This window comes from Rhinopithecus bieti, unplaced genomic scaffold (assembly GCF_001698545.2).
Source record: "Rhinopithecus bieti isolate Rb0 unplaced genomic scaffold, ASM169854v2 scaffold_1234, whole genome shotgun sequence".
NCBI lineage: Eukaryota > Metazoa > Chordata > Mammalia > Primates > Cercopithecidae > Rhinopithecus > Rhinopithecus bieti.
Genome location: NW_016803318.1, coordinates 361830 through 387208, shown reverse-complemented (window position 1 = coordinate 387208; position 25379 = coordinate 361830). Strand labels below are relative to the sequence as shown.

Below are 25379 nucleotides of genomic sequence, written 5' to 3'. Positions count from 1 at the left end.
GCACTTAGCAAGACAGGTGGTACTTAGAAGGCCCCCCAGGTATTTGTTAAACTAGACTGAACCTCAGTTCTTGTGTTAAAAGTGTTAAAATAAAATAAAACCTTAAAACATGTAGTAGATGTTACGATAAAGAGCTGTTAAGAGAAAAGTTAGTTTGCTTCAGCTTGGTCTTGGTCTATCTGTGTTTCTCTTTGATTTGCTAAGGGTTTACAAATTGTTTAATAATCCTTTCTAGGCTTTTATGTGCAGGTGATAGAACTTAACTGACCTAAAGCTTAAAATCTAATTGTTCCGTATTTGGGGAACAATTTTATTTCCAGGCTTATATTCTCCATAGATTTTCTCAGATCACCAAGAGTAAGTCTGCAGTTATATTCACAAATTGTTTCAAAATCTTAAGACCAAGGACTTAAAACCCATTTATCAATCATTTGGCATTCTCTTATCACTACCAATTTGAGTTGAGCTTCAGTTCAGCCTTAATGATGATTGTTAGGCCTCTTCCAGTTTAAGGAACAAAGTCCTAACTCAGTGCAAAGGTTGAGGGCATGAGGGAATGGGCCCAGCCTTAATGCTTGAATATATGGCCTTGTATTACTTACCAGTCTGTACATGTTGTCCGTCTCTTTGTCTACCACCAACAGTGAAGTCTGATCTCCACCCTTTCTAATCATTTCCACCACACTGTCATGATCCAGGGTTTCCACAGATTCGCCGTTGACAGCAACTACCAGATCATTGTTCTTCAAGCCAGCTTCCTCTGCTGGACTTCCAGAATCTATGTCCTTGATAATTTGACCTGTCCTCCCCCCACCCCAAAAAATAAAATTATTAATAAGTCCCTTAAAAAAAAAAAAAAAAAATTTCTGCTGGAGCCTAAAGCCCTGATGAAATAGATGTAAAAGGCATGCTGAGTACAACTATAGTCCCTTCCACCAGCATCCCAGGAAGTTTATAAGCACACTATCTAGGCTCATTTCCTGCTCAGAACTCGCTCCAGAAATTAACCCAGCCATTAACAATGAAGGGGTCTTACTGGAAATAATAATGTCACTAAAAGTGTCTGACATTCGATTTTGGCACAATAGCATATTAAAGGACTGTAAGTTCCCAGGAAGTCAGTGGGCGCACTTGTAGCCATTCTTACGTAAAAGCTGTCATAAAGGACAGGGAAGAATAAAGAACAAAACCTCAAACTTTGGACCTTAAGAAACCCATGCTGGCATTTTAGTAGCAATTGGGTGTATTCGGTTGTGAATGTATTTGTATATACATGCCTTCATGTGCCTTTGGCCTTCTGGTATCTTTACCAGATGCTGCCAGAGCTTTTTTTTTTTTTTTTTTTTAACAAACTCCTGTTTCCCTTTTCCAGCTAGTTGCTGGGTATCTCCAACAAAATATCTCATAGATCTCTCAACTGTAATGTATTCAAATCAAAAATGAGCTTTGCCCATTCTCCACCCCAAAGCCCCTCCTCTTGGTTACCTGTTAGTGGAGCAACATCCTCCTAGCCACCAACACTTGGCAACTGATTCTTCCCCAGCATCCAATCCCTGTATCTAAATGATTGCTAAGTCCTCTCATGCTACCCTAATATCTTACACATCCCACTTCCTCTACCCTGAATGCAGTTTGTATTAGTTCCTGCCTAGAATTCTACATAAACTATTACAGCACCTTCCTACTGCTCTCCCTTCCCCAATCCTTCTCTGATACAGATCGGCCTTCAGATCCATCTTGATGCACTTTCTTAACCAAGTCACTCCCTGGTGCAACAGAATGAGTATGGGCTTTGGAACTAAACAACTATTTGACCTTACATAATTACTGTATCTTCTCCAAGCCCTCAATTTCAGCAGTTCTTCCTGCATAATTGTTAGGAGTAATTGAGACGTGCAAAGCCCCCAAGACATTATAGACTGGTTTTTTCTTCTCCCTTATACTGCTCAAAAAACAACTCCTCATCATCTAATGAGCCAAGTCCAAACTCGTCAATCTTGCATAGAAGTTCCCTTATCACCTCTCTCCAGCCTACCCTTCCAACGAATTCTTGCACCACGCATCGTGCCAATTAAACTGTGCCCATGTCTCCTGACAGTGTTCACATGACTCCCCCCTTCCTGGAATGATCTTCCTTGTCCCGGCCCTGCCTACTTTCCCAAATCTATTCATGTTACAAAGCCTGAACTCAAGGGCCACCCCCACTATGAGGGCTTCTGGTACCTTTTTAGTGAGAAAAGCTTACTCTAACCTTGAATTATCACAGCGCTTAATCTGCCCTGTATGAAGGTACTTAACCTCTATCTCCCTTCGTTATGGACATAAGTCCCTTATCTCTTATCTACTAAATGGTAGACTCCTTGACTAAAGAATTCCTGTCTGATTCATGTGATTTTCTTTCTCCAAGGCACTGAGGATGTTTTTACAAAACACAAACCAAATTAATATTTGCTAAATTAATGTAAACATAAAGTGAAAAGAAAATAACAACTTACGGGTGAATAACAGTTTATATGGCCTGAATTCATGTTCTTTTATGTATTTACCTTCCCTGAAAGAACCTAGTGTTCTTCCTGTTGAGTTGCAAAGAAGGAGGACTCCTGGTTCTGAGTCCCAGATCCTCACCCACACCTCGGCCTCAGGTCCAGCGGTGTGCTATACTGGCTCACAAAAGCCAGTTCTGTGCACCACTTCGTTGTGTTCAGTGACATCGTGTTAGTAAGTTGAAATTGGACATGGGAGGAGTATTTGCATCACAAAAACCAACAAATGCTACCAATTTGTATTCCACCACCACCCCTGCCCCCACGCCAGAGAGCCAGCTTACCAGGATACCATTGCCCAGATCCCAAATTCTGCCTTATCATAATGCTATGGAAACTTTTGATGCCCAACATCAGAGCCTCATGTGACATAGACTCTGACCCAGCTGTGCCTTCTAGTTTCTTGCTGTGCCCCTCATGCATCTGGTTGGAAGTTGGGAGCCTAATGGAACTCTGGAGTCAGACTGGGATGAGGAATTTGTTGGTTACACTGCCAAGTTTCCTGCTGTTGTACCTTACCTTTCTGTTCTGAGCATGCCCTCAGATAGAAACCATAACCATTGCTTCCTTTCTTCATCTCCACAATTCGGGGCTGGTGGGGTAACAGTTTCAAACTGGCTGTTTCTCTTTTGAATTGTAACTTCTGCTCAAGGTGACACTTGTCAGTTTCTTTGTCCACCAGCAGGAACATGACACGGCTTCCTGACTTCTTCACCTGTAACAACACACATAGATGAGGAACAACATCAACCCCCGAGAACAATGCTGGAGGATAAGAAAGTTTCTGTTTGAAGGCACACAGTCTCTAGGTTCAACAAAAGATAGGGGATGGAAGGCCTGAGTTTAAGCTGTTACACTGTGTCCTACCAGCTAACTGATACGCATCTATCTCCACTTCTAGAGTTGTTTTCCCTTATTTAAGTATAACCCACCCACATAGGTACTAACTGAGCCCAAGTAGGAGCTGGAATTCAGAAAACCCATAAAGGTACCTAGATAAAAGCTAGAACAGGAGTTTGGAAAAGAAAAGAAAGTAGGAGTCCACGTCAAAAAAATCATTGTACAAAGAGAAGAGAAGGTTGGTCAATTTTTAAGGTTCCATATGACCTCAAAGGAAAATCTCAGTTATATCCCACTTCCTATTAAAGCATTTCAGTATTATCGGCTCAACAGTGAATTTATTGTAAATTCAGAGGGCACAGTGACACACGCCCATAATCCCAGCACTTTGGGAGGCCAAGGCGGGCAGATCACTTGAGCTCGAGAGTTCAAGACCAGCCTGGCCAATATAGTGAGACCCTGTCTCTAAAAAATATATATATATATATACAAAAATTAGCCAGGCGCGGTGGTGCACACCTGTAGTCCCAGCTACTCAGGAAGCTGAGGTGGAAGAATCATCTGAGCCCAGGAGGCCGAGACTACAATGAGCTAAGATGGTGCCACTACACTCCAGCCTGGGTAACACAGTGAGACCCTGTCTCAATCAGACAGTTCAGAGGGGGCTCCCAATCCAATACAAACAAGATCCGAAAGGTAAAGTTAATAGTTTTGTAGACCTTATGTGAAATTAGGGAAGGCTTTATTCCAAAACCTGTATTAACACTGCTTATACCACTAGTGAGAGTCTGTTCACCCTTAATATGAAGGGGCAACTTAGCTGGATATTTTTTCCATCATAAACTCATGCTGTCCCCTACCACCCCTGTCTTCCTGTCACCTCCAATGAGAATAGAGTGGAAGACAGGGTAAGAAAAGTACCCTTTGGGGCATACCTTTTCAACCACTTCCTCGTGGCTGGCATCCTCTACATTCTCTCCATTCACTTCAATCAAGTGATCATCAGCCAGAACTCCAGCTTTCATAGCCACACCTTGCGGTGTAATATCAGTCATGTATACCCCCTTTTTACCTGGAAGAGAGTAGGGGTGAACTCCGTGTGGAGATAAAAATGACTCCCTCTTGGATGGTAATCTGCGATGTTGACTTCTGATTAGCCCCAGTCCTGTGAATGCCTCCTGATTCCTAGTTCATTTACTGTCCCTAGTGTAAGAACATGTCAACCTTAATGTTACCACACAAATTACAGGCCATGATGCTATAGCATTCTTGGCTATTGCAGAGGGCTGCCTTTGAATGCCTTGCTGGAGCACATATACCCTTTCCCTATGGCATATCAGCCTTGGGTCTGGGGAGTAACACTGCAGAGATCTACATGTTTTGTGGCTGTCCAAGCCCATCCTTCTGTTCATAAGTTCCCGTGATAAATTCCAATATACCTACAAACTGGATTTGCCTGCCTTGTTCTTTGGTTTCTGAGCTCCTTCGGCATTCGAGGACTGGTTTGCATACACCACCCTTTCATAGAACACTCCATTGCACACACACACACACACAAACCAGAAATCCAATGGTAAAGACTTTTCTCCCAATAATGTGAAACTAGAACTTCCAATTTTAGAGCTAACTCAAACAGCCTTTGGCTTCTGATCTAAAATCACAGTTATAGCTCCTGGCACAGAACTTGACACAGCCTTTACTCAGTGGATATTTGTTGATTTGAATAGAATTTCTGAGGTCAGCTAAATGCAAAGATGGAATCTTGGGTGGCCGTGGCCCCTTGTACCAGAAAGCGCTAAACCATACCCACACTGCATTATTGTGTCTATATGCCCTTTTTTTGCATTTGTAGAATCAGAAAGCATCTTTCCCATTCCCTCCTTTTTAGTTTGTACTATTATATTAGCCATCGTATTCTGATGGAGTCATCTCACCAATGTAGGCTAACAAGGACAGGCACAGGAGCGAGGGAAGAACATGAATGCATTTAGTGGTGGTGGTGAGATTTAGCTGCTACTTACAGAAATGCTGTCAATTCTTCAAAGATATTAATAGAGCAGTTCCCCCTTAACCATGGGGGATTCATTCCACGACCCCCAGTGGAAGACTGAAACTTTAGATAGTATTCCGAACTCTGTATGTTTTTTTTTCCTATGCTTACGTACCTATGATAGAGTTTAATTTATAAATTAGGCACAGTAAGAGATTAGCAATAACTGAGCTAATCTTAGCAACCTCAGCATACAATATTTTTTCTTATTAAATTGAGAGCTTTTCACTTAATAGAAGAAGCACTTTACAGCCTTTTTTAATTATTATTATTTTTTTAACAGATGGGGTCTCGCTCTGTCACCTAGTCTGGAGTCCAGGGGCACAATCTTGGCTCACTGCAACCTCTGCTTCCCCGGTTCAAGCGATTCTCCTGCCTCAGTCTCTCAAGTAGCTGGGACTACAGGTGTCTGCCACTGCACCTGGCTAATTTTTGTATTTTTAGTAGAGATGGGGTTTCGCTATGTTGGCCAGGCTAGTATCGAACTCCTGACTCCTGACCTCAGGTGATCCGTCCACCTCGGACTCTCAAAGTGCTAGTATTACAGCCATGAGCCACTATGCCTGGCCACATTACAGCTTCTCTTTGTCATATCTGAACTGCCAGCATCACAACTGTTGCATTTTGGGCTTTTTTTTTTTTTTTTTTTTTTTTGAGACAGACTCTCGCTTTGTCACCCAGGCTGGAGTGCAATGGCGCAGTCTTGGCTCATTGCAAGCTCCGCCTCCCGGGTTCACGCCATTCTCCTGCCTAGCCTCCAAGTAGCCGGGACTACAGGCGCCCGCCACCATGCCCAGCTAACTTTTTGTGTTTTTAGTAGAGACAGGGTTTCACCGTGTTAGCCAGGATGGTCTCCGTCTCCTGATCTCGTGATCTGCCCGCCTCGGCCTCCCAACGTGCTGGGATTACAGGCGTGAGCCACCACGCCCGGCCTGGGCTATTATTTTTTATTGATACATAACATTTGCACATATTCGTAGGGTGTGTGTCATATTTTGATACCAAGAGCATATATGAACAAATCGTGGTATAATATTTAGGACATCCATCCTTGAACATTTATCATTTCTTTGTGTTGAGAATATTTCAAATCTTCTTACAACTATTTTGAAATGTGCAATACATTGTTCTTAACTATAGTCACCCCACTTTGCTATCAAACATTAGAACTTATTCTCTCTTTGTGTTTGTACCCATTAATCTAGCTTTCTTCATCCCTGCCCTACCCCACATACACTCTTCCCAGCCTCTGGTATCTCTCATTCTACTCTCTACCTCCGTGAGATTCACCTTTTTTAGCTCCCACATATGAGAACATGTGATATTTTTCTTTCTGTACTGGGCCATTATTAAGCAAAATAAGGATTATTTGAACACAATACTTTAATACCGCAACAGTTGACCTGATAACTGAGTAGTAAGTAGTAAGACTAACAGGCAAGTAAGCACATACCACACAGAGATGCTAGACAAACAGAGGATTCATGTCCAAGACGGGGCAGGACAGCACAAGATTTCATTACCCTACTCATAATGGTTCACAATGCAAACATTATGTATGGAATTCTACATTTAATATTTTCAGACCACAGTTGCCTGCAGGTAAGGTAACTGAAACTATGGAAAGCAAAACAGGATAAGGGGGGACTCCTGTATTTCAACCTAGGCAAGGGATCGCTTGCTAATGACTACATAAATCACTCGTAAGGAATGACAGTAACTTAAATTCTGCTTCCCTAAACATTCAGCATTTCTTCTGCCACCTTGTTATATATTTGTCATGAAGAAACCATTTTCCTCATAAAGCTAACCTAAACTGTTCACCATGTGCGTTAGCACACGAGCCAGATGAGTAGAATCTGAATTATGATTTTCTCTTTTTTTTTTTTACCACTTTACTGATAATAGGCTTCGAAGATGTGCCAAGCTTCCTTTGACTACCCACACCACTGTGTTTAATAGCTGACCAACCTGAGAAATACCCCTTATCGCGAGTTTTCATCTCTTGGTACAGGTTAAATAAGCCTCATAAACTATTGTGAATTTACCACTGGTCTGCTGCTGTACCACTTGCCAAATCATGACCTACCACCAGTGCTTCTCCAGCCCCAGAAAGAATATGGGCAGAGGCAATGTTCAAGAAGGAACCGACTAGCTAACACAGCCCCTCTGGTTCCAACCAATACCCCAGAGCCATGGTCAACTGAACACAGGTTAGTCTGCACCTCTGAAATTCTAGAAACAGAACTTCTAGTGCTTCCTGATGGTCAGGGTTTCTCAAATCACTCTATACCTCTTAGAGCTCAAAGATGCACCTCAGAACAGGTGGGGCTGAGCCACAGCTGAGGATACTATCAAAATGTTACAGGAGGGTGGAGATTTTTGCAGTATTCTCAGCAAAGGTAACAGTGCCTGGCACATCAGTAGGTGCTCAAGAATTTGTTGAATAAATGAATGACTATCTGGGCACCCAGATTAAAAAAAGACACCAATCTTACTCAAAAGTAGCTATTATGAAAATCTCATTTTCTTGCCTCTTATTCCTCATTCTCCCCTTCATTTTCACCCTAAGAGGGCTAGAAGCATCAACCCTCTGACCCCCTGACCTCAGAGTCTTCAAGTGTCAGCCTGACAAACACTCAGGGACAGGAGTGCCCAGTGCCCCCCCCCCCACCCCCACTGCTGTCCAGTGTCCCTCCCCGATTGCACAACTGTGCAAGGCAAGGGAAAGGGCAGGGAGGAAGGGAGGGAGAGAGGGAGGGAGGGAGGAAAGCTGTTGCAAACTGTCTAAAGCAACTGAAAAGTAAAAGAAGAAAAGTCATTAACCAATAGCATCTTTGTTCTGGAAGCCTGTTGTCTGTGCCCTGCCCCTGCCTCCCCCCACTCCCCCCAAAAATTCTCACCTTGGACAGTTTTCAGAGAGAAGCCATAGCTGCCTCCCTGCTTCACGAGGTAGCAGAGCCGGGGCTGGGTCCAAGTTTGCACGCCTCCATTCATCACAGGGGAAAGTGTATTGTCACTCAAACCTTGCTCCTTCTGACTTTGACCCAACTCTTTCAAGTCCACCTGTGTTTTCATTGCTTTCTCATAGGAATCCCCATCCAGAACTAGTAAAGTCACTGAATTCCCACTCTTTCTGACCAGATCCACAACCTAGGAGGGAAGAAGAAAAAAAAACTTTAATAGCCCTCTATCAACTGCCAGAGGGAAATGCTGACCATCTGGCTCAATATCTGGCCCTGGAGATCCTGCTAGTTGACCCCTGACACCCAAGTAGAAGCAGGTAGTTCCTCAGCCACCTCCATCCCTGCCCTCCTGAGATCCAGGTGCAGATTAGGCTGAGCTTCTGGCACTGCTGGAATATAGAGTGTGGTCCAACCCCAGCCCAGAGGCTTCTTACAAGGACTGCCCCTTTCTAGAGAGGAGCGCTGCCCTAGATTGCAACCGTTCCTCCTGAGTGCATGGCGACAGCACAGTGTAAGGAAAAGAGCATGCTTTTGGAGTCAGGCAGAATAGGGTAAGGCCAGACTCTCCCATATATCCTCTGCATGAACATGTTAGCAAGCTAAGTTGTCTGTACTTAGCTACCTAATCTGTGAGATTGTAACATATACCTCAAGGTCATAGGGAGGACTTAACAAGATAATGAATATAAAATTGCCTAGCACCATTTTTGATATGTAGTGAACATGCAATTCATGTTAGACCTGATGCTATTCAAATCCAAGAGTAATGTGTACAGTTCTTGGTTCCTCATAGGAGACTTGATTGGCCAACATAAGGTACAGCAATAAAGGTGTCCTGCCTTGCCAGTGGCAGCCAGAAAAGAACCAAACTCTACTGACCCCCAAAATTATAATCAGCAGAGAAGATGTTGGGGCTGAAGAGATCCTGGAAGAGGAGCCCCAAATGTCTCATTCACCTGCGTATGTTCTTCTTTGTCCACAAAGACACCATTGATCCTAAGAACTCGGTCTCCATCCTGAAGGCCAGCCTTCTCTGCTGGGCTACCCTTCTCAACCACCCGGACCAGGTGGCCCTCGGTGTCCTTCTCAATTCGCAGGAAGAAGCCATAGTTTTGCCCTTCTTGCTTGGACAGTTTACATTCTCGGGGGTTGAAGGTGGAGGTCATTTCTGTGATGAAAAAAAAAAATTAATAAATCCATGGAAAAGAGAAACTAATTGGAGTGAGGACCCCATCCTCCATCTCCTATAATTCTATTTTCCAATCACCAAATCTAGACTGCTTGGGTACACGCTGGGGGCACAGGAGGACACCTTCCAGAACTTGCTAATGATTTCCAAATCTGTTTCCCCAAGGACAACCTTTTCACTAGAGTTTCAGACCCACATATTTTACTGGGTACTGGACACAGATGCTGCCATTTCAGTATCTCCAACCAAACTCCTCTTTGTCCTCTGACCTAAAGAAATTAAGTCCAAATACATGAACCCAAAACTTTATGACAAGCCCACTCTCATTCAAACATTTAAAGAGCTTTTCAAGTTCAAGGAATCAGGGCTAAATCTGTAGACAAGACGGACCCATACCTTGCCTCTCCTATTGGGGAACATAGTTACATTCCCATAACCACACGTGGTGAGTGTCATGCTCAGGAAGAATGCAGTGATAAGGGGGAAAATAACAAAGGGTCTTGGGAATAGGGAGCGGGATGGGAAGAATTAAGAAACCTTCCTGAAGGAATGACACTTCCAAGAACTGAAGGATTAGTAGAAGCTTGGTGAGGTAGGACAGGACAAGGAAGAGCTTAAACCATTAAAAAAGGCAGGCGCAGTAGTTCACTCCTATAATCCCAGCACTTTGGGAGGCCAAGGCGGGCAGATCACAAGGTCAGGAGTTTGAGACCAGCCTGGCCAATATGGTGAAACCCCATCTCTACTAAAATACAAAATTAGCTGGGCATGGTGGCAGGCACCTGTAGTCCCAGCTACTCGGGAGGCTGATGCAGGAGAATCACTTTAACCCGGGAGGTGGAGATTGCAGTGAGCCAAGATCATGCTGCTGCATTCCAGCCTGGGCAACAGACTGAGACTCTGTTTCAAAAAAAAAAAAAAAAAAAAGAGACACCAGGCCTTAGAGATTGTCCAATATGTTGGAGATGCACTAGAAAAGACTGTTCCGGCCCCTGAAGTCTCTAGCCAGAGCACAGCAGAGATGCCCCATAGAAAAGGGATTCCTGTGGCTAGGTCGGGGCTTTCCCTCCCAAATGCTTTGTCACCCAGGCTGGAGTGCAGTGGCGCAATCGCCGCTCACTGCAGCCTCAAACTCCGGGGCTTAGGCGATCCTCCCACCTCAGCCTCCTGAATAGCTGGAGCTAAAGGCGCATGCCACTATGCCCTGCTAACTAATTTTTTTTAGAGACAGTGTCTCCCTTTTGTGCCCAGGCTGGTCTCAAACTCCTGGGCTCAAGTGATCGTCATGCTTCAGGCTCCCAAAGTGCTGGAATTACAGACATAAGCCACCATGCCTGGTCTGAAGCAGCTTCTATTTCCATTCATCCTGCCCCTCCTGTTGCCTCATTGCAGGGGCAAGGTCCTGAGCCATAGGAGGAAGACAGGACAAGTGTAAAACCACAGCTGGGATTCCAACACCCAGTTATTATTAAGGGAAAGACTTCTGCCAGTGCCGCGGACACCTGCTGGCTGAAAGCTTTTTCTTTTATAGGAGAATAAGAACAGGGGCCAGAACAGCAACAGGCTGATACAGAAGGCAGAAGGCTCACGAGAGAGCCCTGGAGTCTGCTCTTCACACCACCTGCAGAGCAAGCCCTCAAGTTCCTCTCATCACAGTTCCCTACCTACAAATCAGAATAAACCACCTATCTCTTCCCTCCTGGAGGGACAAGAACAGATGACCATACAGGATATGGGGGAGGGTGGAGAATAGGCCACAAAGTACTCCATGCACCCTAGAAGCCATGCTGTGATGATTCAAGATAGCCATGCCTGACCATGCCCATGGAGACGTACAGTACAAATCGGACAGAAAGGCCTCAACTGCCTGATACCAGGCCTTTCACACGGTCTCCGCAAAGTCGGAAGCCCATGCTGCCAGTGGCACAAGTGACTAAGCAGCCATGAAAGAAATAAACAAACAAACTCCCCATCGAGCATCAAGGCAAGAAAACAGCGAAGCCACACTCACCAGTGGTCAACACCAGCACCTTGGGAGAGCTAGGCAGCTCTGCCTTATCAAAAGCCATGACCAGCTGCCAGGAAAACACCACTCTGGGATGAAAGGAGAAAATATGGCATCACCAGAGTTGAGTCACATCCAGGCCCATTCCAGCTCCCTCACCTTTCACTCCTCTTTCTGCTGATCCCAACCTGCGAGCATCAGTTCAGTTTCAGCTTGAGTTCACATCTACGTCCAAGCTCACCTGTAGATCCCTACGCCTTTCCATTTCATAGGGCCAAAAGACCTCAAAAGAAAAAGAATCAGAAAAGAAAGACGAGGTCTCAATGTCCTTTACGGGGAGGACCAGACAATAATTACATAAATGAATAAGATCATTTCAGATAATGACACTTGCTGTGAAGAAAATAGAATGTCAAGCAAAACATGCGAAGCCCTCTTAAACTTGGGGGTAATTATTGGAGAGCCTCATTCAAATCCTACACAATTTAAAATATGTCCTTACAATCAGAATAAGGCCAACAGATACTATGTTTTCATCAAGAGATGAGGCTGTTTGTGATCAGCATGTGAATGCTTATTTCTAAGGCACTCACACCCAAGATTCAGCAGTCTCACGCTCTGCAGCGCCAACCACAAACTCTTAATCTCTTTGTTTGTAGGCCAAGGATAGAAAGTGAAACCTCCTCACTAGGAGAACCAGCCCTGTGTTTGGAGAGAGGGGAAGAGACAAAGGTTTTCCTGTGTCTCACTGGAGACCTGTGAGCCTGACACACAAGGAAACACAAATCACTGTTTCTTGGCAGAATCTCAAGTTGACATTTTTGTTTGGAGTTTTCAAGCAGCCAGATGGTGATCACTCAGATCTGCACCTATGGCTTTGAAGCCTTAAGCATTCAGGGTCAGTTCCTTTTTTGGCTGTTTGAAGCCAGAAAATTAAAGCCACTTTATACCAATAGTGAAATGCTACCATGCTGGTGGGCAAACAGCTACTGCTGCAAGCCCCCGACTGCCTCCTGCCACTATGTACTCCCCACCATACAGCCATTAATGGATTAACGTTGTTAATCCATTATGTCATTACGTTAATCCAGCGTTAATCCATAACGCTGTCCATCCATCTGCATGTACCCAGGCCAGACTGATTAAATATTTACACCCCCAGCTGCACCAATGGGGAAAGCAGACCCAAACCTCAAAAGTCTGGTCTTACATGGGACCCTAAAACTATTTGTTTCCTTTGCCATCTTGCAGAAAGATGATTCATCTAGGAGCCAGGAGAGCTGGGCTCTGGTCCACCTCCAGGACTGGTTCTGTCTAGTCCACATCCTGGTGTTACTCTGGCCCCTAATTCAGAGCTAGGGTATGTCTCTTTCGCAAGACTCTGTCATTGCTCCATGATAAGGATGCCTGGGACTCTGGAACACAGGGCCTAATTAGGAAGGATCTTTGTATTTAAGGATACTCTTTCCTACTTCTTCAACCACACCTCATCTTCTGCCTCCTGAGAAAATCTGGAGATCAGACCCCTCTGGTGGATAGACACAGAAGAAGTGAAGGCCTATGGATTTCTAGACTATCATTAGTAGCAATCATCTGAAGCTGGAGTCCATTAAATCCAGCAGGTTTTGTTCCCCAGTTCAAACAGCCAAAGTACATGGTGGTACACACCTTTAGTCCCAGCTACTCAGGAGGCTTAGGTGGAAGGATGGCTTGAACCTGGAGGCAGAGGTTGCTGTGAGCCGAGATCACACCACTGCACTCCACTCCAGCCTGGGCAACAGAATGAGACCCTGTCTCAAAAAAAAAAAAAAAAAAAAAAAAAAAAAAAACTGGAGATGAAAGAAAGCTATAACCATTCCTGAGCTCTGGGGGAAAAATCAATAGTTGACAACAAAGTTGTTTATCTGTGGGAACGAGAATGAAGTGTTGGCTGGCAGACAGGAACCGCTCGGGGGTGAGAGCCAGTGAGATTTTTTTTTCCACCAATTTTATTGATGAAAAAGCTAATTATACCATTAACTTTGCTTTTTTCCAAAATGATTAGATTAATGCTGCCAGGGAAGAGAATAATGTGGCCACAGTCAAGAAGAAACATTAAATAGCTTTTAGAAGTTAGGAAGGTTTGGTAATGACCATGAAAAGGAGGGTGGTATGACCTCTGGATGTGGCAGAGTAGAAAGAACTAAAGCCACTGGTCTATTTTCCATAGGAAAGAAATAGCTGGTGGGACCTAGGTGACTTCTTCCAAGCCCAAGGCAGGCCAAGGACTCTCAGCCCCCAGACAGCCATCAACAGAATTGATACATGAGATCCTTAGCACCACCCTCACCAACTCCTCTGCACAGAAAGCTGGAAATCTGAGCTGGGAGCTATTCCTGAGCACTCTTCATGTAACTCCTATAAGCTTCCAGGTGTTATTTTGAAAAGGAATTCTAGACCGGGTGTGGTGGCTCACACCTGCAATCCCAGCACTTAAGGAGGCCAAGGTGGGTGGATCACCTGAGGTCAGGAGTTAGAGACCAGCCTGGCAAACATGGTGAAACCCCGTCTCTACTAAAAATACAAAAATTAGCCGGACATGGTGGTGCACACCTGTAATCCCAACTACTCGGGAGGCTGGGGCAGGGGAATCGCTTGAACCTGGGAGCCAGAGGTTGCAGTGAGCCGAAATTGTGCCCGTGCACTCCAGCCTGGGCGACAGAGTGAGACTCCATCTCAAAAAAAATAAATAAATAAAAGGAGGGAAGAAAGAAAAGGAATTCTGTGCTGGGCACAGTGGCTCACACCTATAATTCTAGCACTTTGGGAGGCCAAGGCAAGCGGATCATGAGGTCAGGAGATCGAAACCATCCTGGTCAACATAGTGAAACCCTGTCTCTATTAAAATTAAAAAAAAAAAAATTAGCTGGGTGTGGTGGCGCATGAGGCAGGAGAATCACTTGAACGTGGGAGGCGGAGCTTGCAGTGAGCTGAGATCGCACCACTGCACTCTAGCCTGGTGATAGAGACTCCGTCTCAAGAAAAAAGAAAAAAAGAAAAGGAATTCTGGAGCTGCTAGAGACCAGAGAAAACATGGGCCATGGGGTAAATAAATTCTTCTTCTGAAGAAGGAAAATAAATGGCAACTCCTTGAGGAGTGAAGTCAGCAGAATAACAAGATCTTCCTTCATTTCCTCAGTCCTAGTTGTCCACCCATGCCCAAAGACTTCAGCTGTCTAATCTGAATAAGCAGAAAAATTTAGCTTCTGTAATCCCAGCACTTTGGGAGGCCGTGATGGGCAGATCACGAGGTCAGGAGATCGAGACCATCCTGGCTAACACGGTGAAACCCCGTCTCTACTAAAAAATGCAAAAAACTAGCTGGGCGAGGTGGTGGGTGCCTGTAGTCCCAGCTACTCAGGAGGCTGAGGTAGGAGAATGGCGTGAACCCAGGAGGCAGAGCTTGCAGTGAGCTGAGATCCGGCCACTGCACTCCAGCCTGGGCGACAGAGAGAGACTCTGTCTAAAAAAAAAAAAAAATTTAGCTTAAATTGTGTAACTCTGTAGACTGTGTCAGGTGATGCTAGCAATAATAAATCATGTCATTTGAAAACTCTCTATGGCACATTATCTCATTTAATGCTCGCAATCACCTTACAAGTTTGATTCTCAATCCTAGCTGCCCCTCAGAATCACCTGTAGAGATTTAGAAAAATCGATGCTTAGGCCCCACCTCAGGTCTAATGCAGACCAAAAGACCTAAACCAGAGCAAAGGAACTAGAGCTTAAAAATCACCCTAGGCTGCCTCTGACTCCTCCTGTCTCCCCTCAGCCTCAGGATAACTCCCTCCCTCATGGGTCACAGAGGAATGTCGAGATTGAGTGAACTAATCACAGCCACCCTGGGCTCACCTTTATCCAACCTGAGAGGCCAAGGTGGCAGCCTGATTAGGAGAAGCTCTTGGTCACACCGTGCAGTCCTCGGGATCCTGTGTGCCCACAATCAGTGCCCCAGCCAGCAGGATAGGAGCATGTCGCAACCTGCAATCTGTTCCTTGTGCCTCCCTCCCCAAGTTCTAGTTCTGAGTTGGGTGAGCATAGAACCAAGCAGATAAAACAACCTTTCATAGTTCACATGGGCTCTTTATGCTATGAATTAAGTCTAGGGGATTGCTCCCCACCTCCCAAACCTCAACGTTAAAAGCTGAGGCCGTTCCTCATCCTCCTCCAACCCTATGGGCAGAATCTACCCAGGACTGAGGCCCTACCTGTCATCCTGTGAACCCTGGAGAAAAAGTGATGGTTGCCAGATTTACTCCACAGTTCTTTGCTCCCTACCAATCTCTTCCCTTTCCCAAACAATTAGCTTCTTCAGTTAGCATGCTGGGGCAGGTGAAATCTGTTTGGGATCATGAACATAGTTCCTTCTATTTTCCACTTCAGCATCAAGAAGATATACTACCCAAACCTGATTTCATTTGTTCATGCCACAGGCATCTGCCCCTCACTTATATGCAAAACACTGTCAAGTGGTTGATAGGATAAAGTTATACACCACCCCTATTCTCAAGAGACTTTATAGTTGCATAGAGTTAAGAAAAAGTTTTAGAACAAAAATAACTGGCCAGGTGCGGTGGCTCACACCTGTAATCCCAGCACTTTGAGAGGCCAAGGAGGGCAGATCATGAGGTCAAGAGATCTAGACCATCCTGGCCAACATGGTGAAACCCCGTCTCTACTAAAAAATACAAAAAAAACTAGCCAGGCGAGGTGGCGGGCGCCTGTAGTCCCAGCTACTCGGGAGGCTGAGGCAGGAGAATGGCGTGAACCCGGGAGGCGGAGCTTGCAGTGAGCTGAGATCCGGCCACTGCACTCCAGCCCGGTCGACAGAGCGAGACTCCGCCTCAAAAAATAAATAAATAAAAAAATAAATAAATAAATAAATGAAGGTGACAGAGGTTGAGGAACTACAGAGAGGACTAAGTGACATTGTAGTAACTCTTCAGCCTTGTTCCCTCAGATTTCTCCATGCAGAGATGATCTCAGACAGAACAGCTGTGACAACACAGATGTCCAAAACACTTCTTTACACTCACCATGACAAGTATCCAGGAGGAACAACAGGTGTGCAGCACCCAGTCAGTGTCAGGGCCCACAGGCTCCTGCCACGCTTCCTAATGACGGCTTGCTCCCCTGGCATGTAGTTTTTTTGTTCTGGTTTCGCTGTCATGAAAGCTTCCCTGTCACAGAGCGGCAAATGCACAGTTAAGTCTTCAGAGGCCACAGCTCAATTTGAACACAACTGTGCTTTGGGCTCCTCTTAGTCCAGGCATTGTAAGGACACTGGACGCTCACTTATTCTGCCTGCTTCTCCACAAGGGCCAGCTGAATACTTTCCCTGAACTAATGACCCTGGCTCAGTATTTTCTACTAACCAGCCTGGATAGCTTTCCTACTTCAAGCCCTGAACTCCCCTTCTATTATAGACTGATTTTTGCCCCCAACTTCCAATTCATACATTGAAGCCCTAATCCCCAATGTGACTATACTTGGAGGCAGGAACTTTAAAGAAGTAACTAAGGTTAAATAAGGTCATGAGGGTGGGACCCTAATTCAACAGAACTGGCGCCCTTATGAAAAGAAGAAAAGACAGCAGAGATGCACTTGCACAGAGAATAAAGCCATGTGAGGACACAGGGAGAAGACAGGGAGGGGCTTCCAAGGACACAAACCTGTTGACACCTTGGACTTCCAGCCTCTAGAACCGTGAGAAAATAAATGTTACTTAAACCACGCCTTCTGTGGTCTTCTATTACAGCAGCTCTAGCACCTTCTGAGGAATGCTGCCCACCCAGGCTGTGTGTTGGAAAGGGAATGTGTCAAAGGAAACTGAATTCATGCTCTCGTGACTGGTAGAAATGTGATGCCATTAAAAGATGGTGTAGGCACGAGGAATGAGATGGCAACGTCAGTTTGGGGTAGGTTTGAATTAGAGGACTTGACGGAACATCACCTAGAGCTCAGGGGCTGCTGGACTAGAGACCGGGTTTGGGACCATCTGCACAGCAGCACTACGTGAAGCCCATCAATGAGAATACGAAAGGAGGGGGCCAAGGATAAAGCCTTGTGCAATACCTATATCTAAGTGATAGGAAGATGAAACAAAAAGGCCGCCGCGGTGGCTCACGCCTGTAATCCCAGTGCTTTGGGAGGCCGAGGTGGGTGGATCATTTGAGGTCAGGAGTTCAAGACCAGCCTGGCCAACTGGTGAAGCCCTGTCTCTACTAAAAATACAAGAATTAGCCGGGTGTGGAGGCACACACCTGTAAGCCCAGCTACTTGGGAGGCTGAGGCAGGAGAATCACTTGAACCTGGGAGGCAGTGGTTGTGGTAAGCCGAGATCACACCACTGCACTCCAATCTGGGCAACAGAGTGAGACCCTATCCCAAAAAAACTAAAGTTGGGGGGGGAGGAGCGAGAGAGAGAGAGAGAGGGAGGGAGGGAGGGAAGAGAGAAAGAGAGAGAGAGAGAGAGCAAAAAGGAATAATCAGAAATCAAAATGCCAAAATTTCAGTGTCATCAAAACTAAAAGAAGAATTTTAAGATGGGGTAGTTAACAATGCCAAATTATGCTAAGAGGTAGAGAGAATGAAAACAGAAAATGCCACTGACATTCAGAAAATGGAAGTCTGGGCCTGATAAGACACTAAGAAGCAAGTGGATACCAAGTAACAGGAGGTAACAAATATTGATACATTTGAGAAGAGATAAATGAGAGAGTTGGAGTAGCAGCTGGAGGGAAAAGCAGGATTGATGGATGCTTTATTTATTTATTTTTATTTTATTTTATTTTTTGAGACAGAGTCTCGCTCTGTCACCCAGGCTGGAGTACAGTGGTACAATCTCAGTTCACTGCAACCTCTGCCTCCCAGATTCAAGCAATTCTCCTGCTCAGCCTCCTGAGTAGTTGGGATTACAGGTGCATGCCAACACGCCCAGCTTTTTTTTTTTTTTTTTTTAGTAGAGACGGGGTTTCACCATGTTGGTCAGGCTGGTCTCAAACTCCTGACTTCATGGTCTGCCTGCCCCAGCCTCCCAAAGTGCTGGGATTACAGGCATGAGCCACTGCACCCGGCCTGGATGTTTTTATTTTTAACATTAAGGAAATGATCGGCATGTTTCTGTATCAAGAGATGATATGGAGAACATGAAAACTGGGATTAGCCTTGATGATCCTTGATGATCTTCTCTGGGGGTAGGAGAGAAGTAGAAAAAAATGGGATAGGCCGGGCGCGGTGGCTCAAGCCTGTAATCCCAGCACTTTGGGAGGCCGAGACGAGCGGATCACGAGGTCAGGAGATCGAGACCATCCTGGCTAACATGGTGAAACCTCGTCTCTACTAAAAAAATACAAAAAACCAGCCGGGCGACGAGGCGGGCGCCTGTAGTCCCAGCTACGTGGGAGGCGGAGGCAGGAGAATGGCGTAAACCTGGGAGGCGGAGCTTGCAGTGAGCTGAGAGCCGGCCACTGCACTCCAGCCTGGGCGACAGAGCCAGACTCCGTCTCAAAAAACAAAAAAAAAAAAAAAAAAAAAAAAGGGGTAAAAAAAAAAAAAATGGGATAAAGAAGAAAACAAGGTCACTTACCTCAGCATCAATCTCTCCTATGAAATAGTTGACAAAAATCAGGAACTTGGAGAATATGGAGCAAAAGTACCACAGAAAAATAGTCCCTAGGGTCAAACAGGTAAATCAGTGAAGGTGGCCAGGAGGGGACGGAGGAACAGCCGCTGCTCTTCAAGAGAAGACAACTGCATGAGGAAGAGGAGGCCAGCATGCCACCTTTCAGTTTTCAAGAGACTCTGGAAATCTAGGTTTACATAAAATGTCCCCATTAAAAAAAAAACTGACAGCTATTTCAAACTTAAAAGAAGTTCTATGTAAACCAAAACAGAATGGAGCCCCCGAGCTGGCGGTGAACTAAGGCTTGTGAACTAAGGCAGTGAACTAATGGCCACAACATTAGTTCACTACAAAGAGTCAATGAATTGAATTAAAATGTCTAAGAAATAACTTAGGTTAAAAATATAAATATAATAAACGTGGAGCAGCAAGTTTATTTTTTCTCACAGTAATATACATCAAGAATAGAAAAGGAAAGTGGTAACTTTTACCCTAAATTGGGGCTTAACATGTTTTTAAAACGTAAGAGTAGGCTGGGTGCAGTGGCTCACGCCCATAATCCCAGCACTTTGGGAGTCCGAGACTGGTGAATTACTTAAGGTCAGGAGTTCAAGACCAGCCTGGCCAATGTGATGAAACCTCGTCTCTACTAAAATACAAAATTTAGCCAGGCATGGTGGTGGGCGTCTGTAATCGCAGCTACTCAGGAGTCTGAGGCAGGAGAATCACTTGAACTGGAGGCAGAGGTTGCAGTGAGCCGAGATTGCTCCACTGCACTCCAGCCTGGGTGACAGAATGAGACTATGCCTCAAAAAATAAAAACTAAAGGCCAGGGGCAGTGGCTCATGCCTGTAATCCCAGCACTTTGGGAGGCCAAGGCAGGCAGATCATCTGAGGTCAGGAGTTTGAGACCAGCCTGGCCAACTTGGCAAAACACCGTCTCTACTAAAAATACAAAATTTAGCCAGGCATGGTGGTGGGCGTCTGTAATCGCAGCTACTCAGGAGTCTGAGGCAGGAGAATCACTTGAACTGGAGGCAGAGGTTGCAGTGAGCCAAGATTGTGACATTACACTCCAGCCTGGGCAACAAGTGAAACTCTGTCTCAATAAAAATAAATAAATAAAATAAATAAGTAAATTAGCTGGGCATGGTAGTGCATGCCTGTAATCGCAGCTACTCAGGAGGCTGAGGCACAGGCATCGCTTGAACCCGAGAGATGGAGGTTATAGTGAGCCGAGATTGCACCACTCACTCCAGCATGGGCGACAGAGCAAGACTCCATCTCAAACAAACCCGTAAGTGTAGGATGTGAGGATTTCTAGATTTACAAGGAGCACAGAGCTGGAATGAAGGGGGCTGTCACCAGCGATGGCCAGACGCAATGAACTACCATCAGGAAAGAAAGAGCCCAGGTACTGTCATCTCTGCTCATATTCCAAGGTCTGGGACTTAGAAGTGGCAGGATTATTCCAAAAATATAGTCATCTACACCCGAACCCACCATCACCTTATCTAATAGTAATCAGGAATCAATTATGCAGTCAGTATCACACCAAGAGCCTCTCCCCACAAGGCACTTATGTAGCCAACACGCAATCCATGAAAACACTAAACCCTAAAACCTTAGCAGGGGCCAGGCACGGTGGCTCACGCCTGTAATCCCAGCACTTTGGGAGTGGATCACCTGAGGTCAGGAGTTCGAGACCAGCCTGACCAATATGGTGAAACCCCATCTATACTAAAAGTACAAAAATTAGCTGGATGTGGTGGCACACGCCTGTGGTCCCAGCTACTCAGGAGGCTGAGACAGGAGAATTGCTTGAACCCAGGAGGTGAAGGTTGCAGTGAGCCAAGATCATGCCACTGCACTCCAGACTGGGCAACAGAGCAAGACTCCATCTCAAAAAAATCACTTAGCAGGACTGCTGGTGAGGAATGTTTAACCCTAATTGCTTTGACTGTGGAAGGGTACCTGATTGTATAATCTAGTGTGAAACCATAGAATAAGTTATTTCTGTTTCATTGAGGGATGAGGAAAAGAAACGGCAGGGTCTCTCTGGCAACATTCAACCTAGACATTATTTACTTTCCACTGAACTCCACGCTTGCCTATAAAACATTCTGAACTTCAGCAAGAAAAAAGCAGCCTTCTCAAGACGCTTGACCACAGTGTGCACTTTGAGGAATGCTGTTCTTGCAGCACTTGTATGCATCTGTGTAACAAGAAAGAAGAAAACAAACCCACTAGACTTTTGTTAGGAAAATACAGTTGGTGGAGACTGTGCAATGTTAAGTCAGCAACTATAGACAGGCTGAGAATTCCTTACAGGCATCAGCCCTGACTCCAAGACTTCATGCCTCACACCAGCCATGGCTGGCCTCCTTCAGAGTCTGCCACAGAGCCTTGGCACATGCCATTCCTTCCAACAGCATAAGGAAAATGTCCTGCTGTATCTGAGCTGGTACTGACTGATGTCTCTAGCAAGGAAGAGATAAAGACAACTCAATTTTACCCTTCTTCAAATATATTTTACCTAGAACAGATCCTATATTATTATGCAGATCATATTTAAGGCTGCCTGGATTTCTCCTTTGAAAAGCAAGGCATATGGAAATTCAAATACTCAAGTGTATTTACTTCAAATAATTAATATCAAAAATAGAAGGAGAAGCAGGGCTCTAAAATATGTACTTGCTTAGTGTACTTTCCCATTGTGATAGTTACTGGTCTTAGCCAGAGAGAACTTTCAAATGTGAGAAATCAATGAAATCTATTCCATTGAGAATTATCTGGAGAAGAGTGATCACAGACCCACTGAGTAGTTTTTATTTCTCATTTATGATCAAGAATGGAATCTACTTATCTCAAAGTTCATTTGGCCTGTTGATACTAAGTACCTTCCCTACCCCCAGCCACCATAAACAATACTTCATCCTATATGGCGAGACTCTGGGCTGGAGTTCAAGGCCTTTCACAGTTGGATTGCTTCTCTAAGAGTTCTGTGAGTTGGGAGAGGGATGGAGCCAATATTGTGTGGAAACAGAGGTACCCACAGAGAGAGGACATCCTCACGCTGCTGATAGAACTAGTACCTGAAAATAGCTCAACCATCCTGAGGGTCAGCTGAGACAAGGGTTTTCCCCAAATCAACATTTAGTGTTACATGACTTTTTGAACTTGCATTTCTACCCCCCCTCACTTTTTTTTGGTATATCTAAACTACTACAAGAGTCCTGCCTCAAGACAAACTTTCTGACCCTGGTTTTATTATACTATATTCCTATATTCTAAAAAAAAAAAAAAAAATCACTCAAGGAAAAGAGTTCAAGTTTCTTGCTCAGGCACTGAGGCTCAGCATAATCCAGCCCTACCTCAGGCCCCCAGCTCCTCAGCAAGCCCCAAATGGTCTATGCATGGTCACCCACACGAGCCTGCCCTTTGCTCATGCCCCATGCTCTGCCTGGAATCCCTTCCCCACTTCTGACTACTTATTCACAGTAAGTGCTAAGTAAACATTTTTTCCAAGTGAACAAATTTAAGACCTACCATTTTCAAGGCTCAGTTGAAATTTTAGATTATATACGAACCCTTCCATGACCACCACAGTCTGAAGGTATCATTTCATCTTCTGAATTTCAGTTATTGCTCATATACTTAACAAGTTCTATGTAACAAACACCTGCTGCGAGGCAGGTATCAGGGTTCAATCCAGAAGAGCTACCATCCTGCCCTGAAAGAGCCCAGAGTCCAGCGGGGAGAGCTATGAAGTATAACTGCTGAACAATGGTGTGGGTGCTGGAATATTTAAATACAAAGGCTTTCTTATTGTTATATGTATTTATTGAGCTCCTACTAGCATTAGCCTAGGTACTTTTTGTGGGTTCTGATTCAATCCTAATGGGCCATTTTACAAGGAAAAAGAAAAGAGACTCTGAAAAGTTAACTTGGTTTCCCCTGGCTATTTGGATAAGCAGAGTCTAGATTCAAACCCAGTTGAGTCTGGATTCCTTCCACCATCTACCCTGCCTCCCAAGCCTGAGGTGTAGAATGTATTCTGGAAATACGTGTAGTCAGACTGGGAAGAGGAAGCCATCCCAGGCAGAAGGAACAGCACGAGATGCGTTCCCAGAATGGCGAATGGTTCAGGAAGGTCAGAACACAGTTACATGTTGAAAAAAAAGAAGTAGGTTAGACTGTGAAGCACCCCGGACTCAATACAGTAGACTATAGAGGAGCTTCAGGGTCCATGTCGTGTGTCCCCAGCAAGATAAGCTTTGTGTGTGTGTGTGTGTGCGCGTGGCAGGGGAACGGAATCTCGCTCTTGTGGCCCAGGCTAGAGTACAGTGGTGCAATCTTGGCTCACTGCAACCTCGGCCTCCTGGATTCAAGCAATTCTGCCTCAGCCTCCTGAGAAGCTGGGATTGCAGGTGCCCGCCACCACACCCGGCTACTTTTTGTGTTTTTAGTAGAGATGGGGTTTCACTATGTTGGCCAGGCTGGTCTCAAACTCCTGACCTCAAGTGATCCACCCTCCTCAGCCTCCAAAAGTGCTGGGATTACAGGCGTGAGCCATCAGGCCCAGCCAAGATAAGCTTTCTTAAGAGCAGGCACCACAGCCCCTTTCTGTATTTTCACACCATCAAGTTTGTATTCAATACAACTGGTGGAAAGCCCACGGGCTTTTCTGGATCATTTAGTTTCACGTCCCCAGTGGGACCCCGTGGTTTTATGCAGCTTTATGAATGCCGACTATCTGTGCCTCCAACAAGGCTTGGCAACTCAAGAAACCAGTGACCACCTCAGACCAACAGCAAACCTACTCTAGTTGCCACTAAGTGGGCTAGGGCTATCTTTTCTACTTATCAAAACTCCTGCCATTCCCTGGGTTCCTTCATTTCCGGGGATCATGTAATAGCAAAGCTGTCTGAAGATTATCTCAATAGCACTTAAGATGTGCTAGGCACTATGTGCATTCGTTTAACCCTCGTAACTTCTGGAACTAGATTCTAATATGCCCATTTGACTGATGAGGAAATAGAAGCTTAGAGAGTAAAAGTCAGTCTGATCTAGAGTGCAGGTTTCCAATCCCAATGCTCATTTTCTTAATCACTTAGCCATGATACCCACCAGGCAAAGAGATTAAGGAAATCTGGGCAGTCCCTCATGAAGAACCAAAGAAAGAAGTTGCTGAGATCTTGAGGAAAACACGTCCAGCTCCAGCTTGCCACTCTCATCGCATCCCTATGCAACGAATGCAAGAATCATTTCACTAAGATGTGACCAGAAAAACCCATTCCCACGTGATTAGACCCTGGGCTTCAGATGCCCTGAGAGAGTATTGGAGTCCTTCAACCTCCTTTCCTGAGGAACACCTTATCAAAGTCATCACCATCTGCATCTATTCTTCCAGCTCCTTCCCTGCCACACCAATTCCATTTATGCAAATGTGTTTGTGCCAGGTAGTGCTCAAGGGGCTGGTAATACAGCAAGTAACACAAATGATAAGATCCCTGCAGTCTTGAAGCTTAACATCTGGCAAAGGTGACAAGTCAAAGAGATGATTTTTTTTTTTTTCTCGAGATGGAGTCTCACTCTGTCACCCAGGCTGGGGTGCAATGGCACAATCTTGGCTCACTGCAACCTCCACCTCCCAGGTTTAAGCAATTCTCCTGCCTCAGCCTCCCAAGTAGCTGGGACTACAGACGTGTGGCACCATGCCTGGCTAATTTTTGTATTTTTAGTAGAGATGGGGGGTTCACCATGTTGGCCAGGCTGGTCTCGAACTCCTGACCTCAGATGATCCACCTGCCTCGGCCTCCCAAAGTGCTGGGATTACAGACATGAGCCACTGCACCTGGCCAAAATGAGATGATTTCTGATGGTACATGCTATGAATGATAGAGATACTGGTGGCATGGAGATGGGAGGTTGTTTTAGAAAGTCCTTCCTGGGAGGTGACATTTGAATTCATACCCAAATGACAAGGAGCTACCCTCCAAGGCTCCAGGATCTACCTTATACTTGGCCAACTGAAAAAGACATTAACGATGATCTGGTCTCAACTTCTTATTTGTCAGTGAGCAAACAGAAGCTCAATGAGATTAAAAGACGAGGACAAGG

The 25379-nt window shown here is 45.2% G+C and overlaps 1 protein-coding gene across 9 annotated transcripts in view; it reads right to left on the bottom strand.

The window, feature by feature from the left end:
- PDZK1 (PDZ domain containing 1) overlaps positions 1-25379 on the bottom strand; it is a 34851-nt gene that overhangs the window by 6908 nt on the left and 2564 nt on the right. For 4 of the 9 annotated variants that reach the window (XM_017875051.1, XM_017875067.1, XM_017875058.1 and 1 more), the window contains 5 exons: positions 9356-9567; positions 8337-8586; positions 4319-4455; positions 3063-3258; positions 603-799 (listed from right to left, as the gene is read on the bottom strand). In XM_017875051.1, coding sequence (XP_017730540.1) covers positions 603-799; positions 3063-3258; positions 4319-4455; positions 8337-8586; positions 9356-9565 — 990 coding nt within the window. In that variant the 5' untranslated portion in view covers positions 9566-9567. Of the gene's footprint in view, positions 1-602; positions 800-3062; positions 3259-4318; positions 4456-8336; positions 8587-9355; positions 9568-11599; positions 11683-11752; positions 11776-16668; positions 16779-19220; positions 19307-25379 lie in introns of those variants that run through there. The other 5 variants (XM_017875078.1, XM_017875044.1, XM_017875089.1 and 2 more) reach the window with 5 other exon arrangements.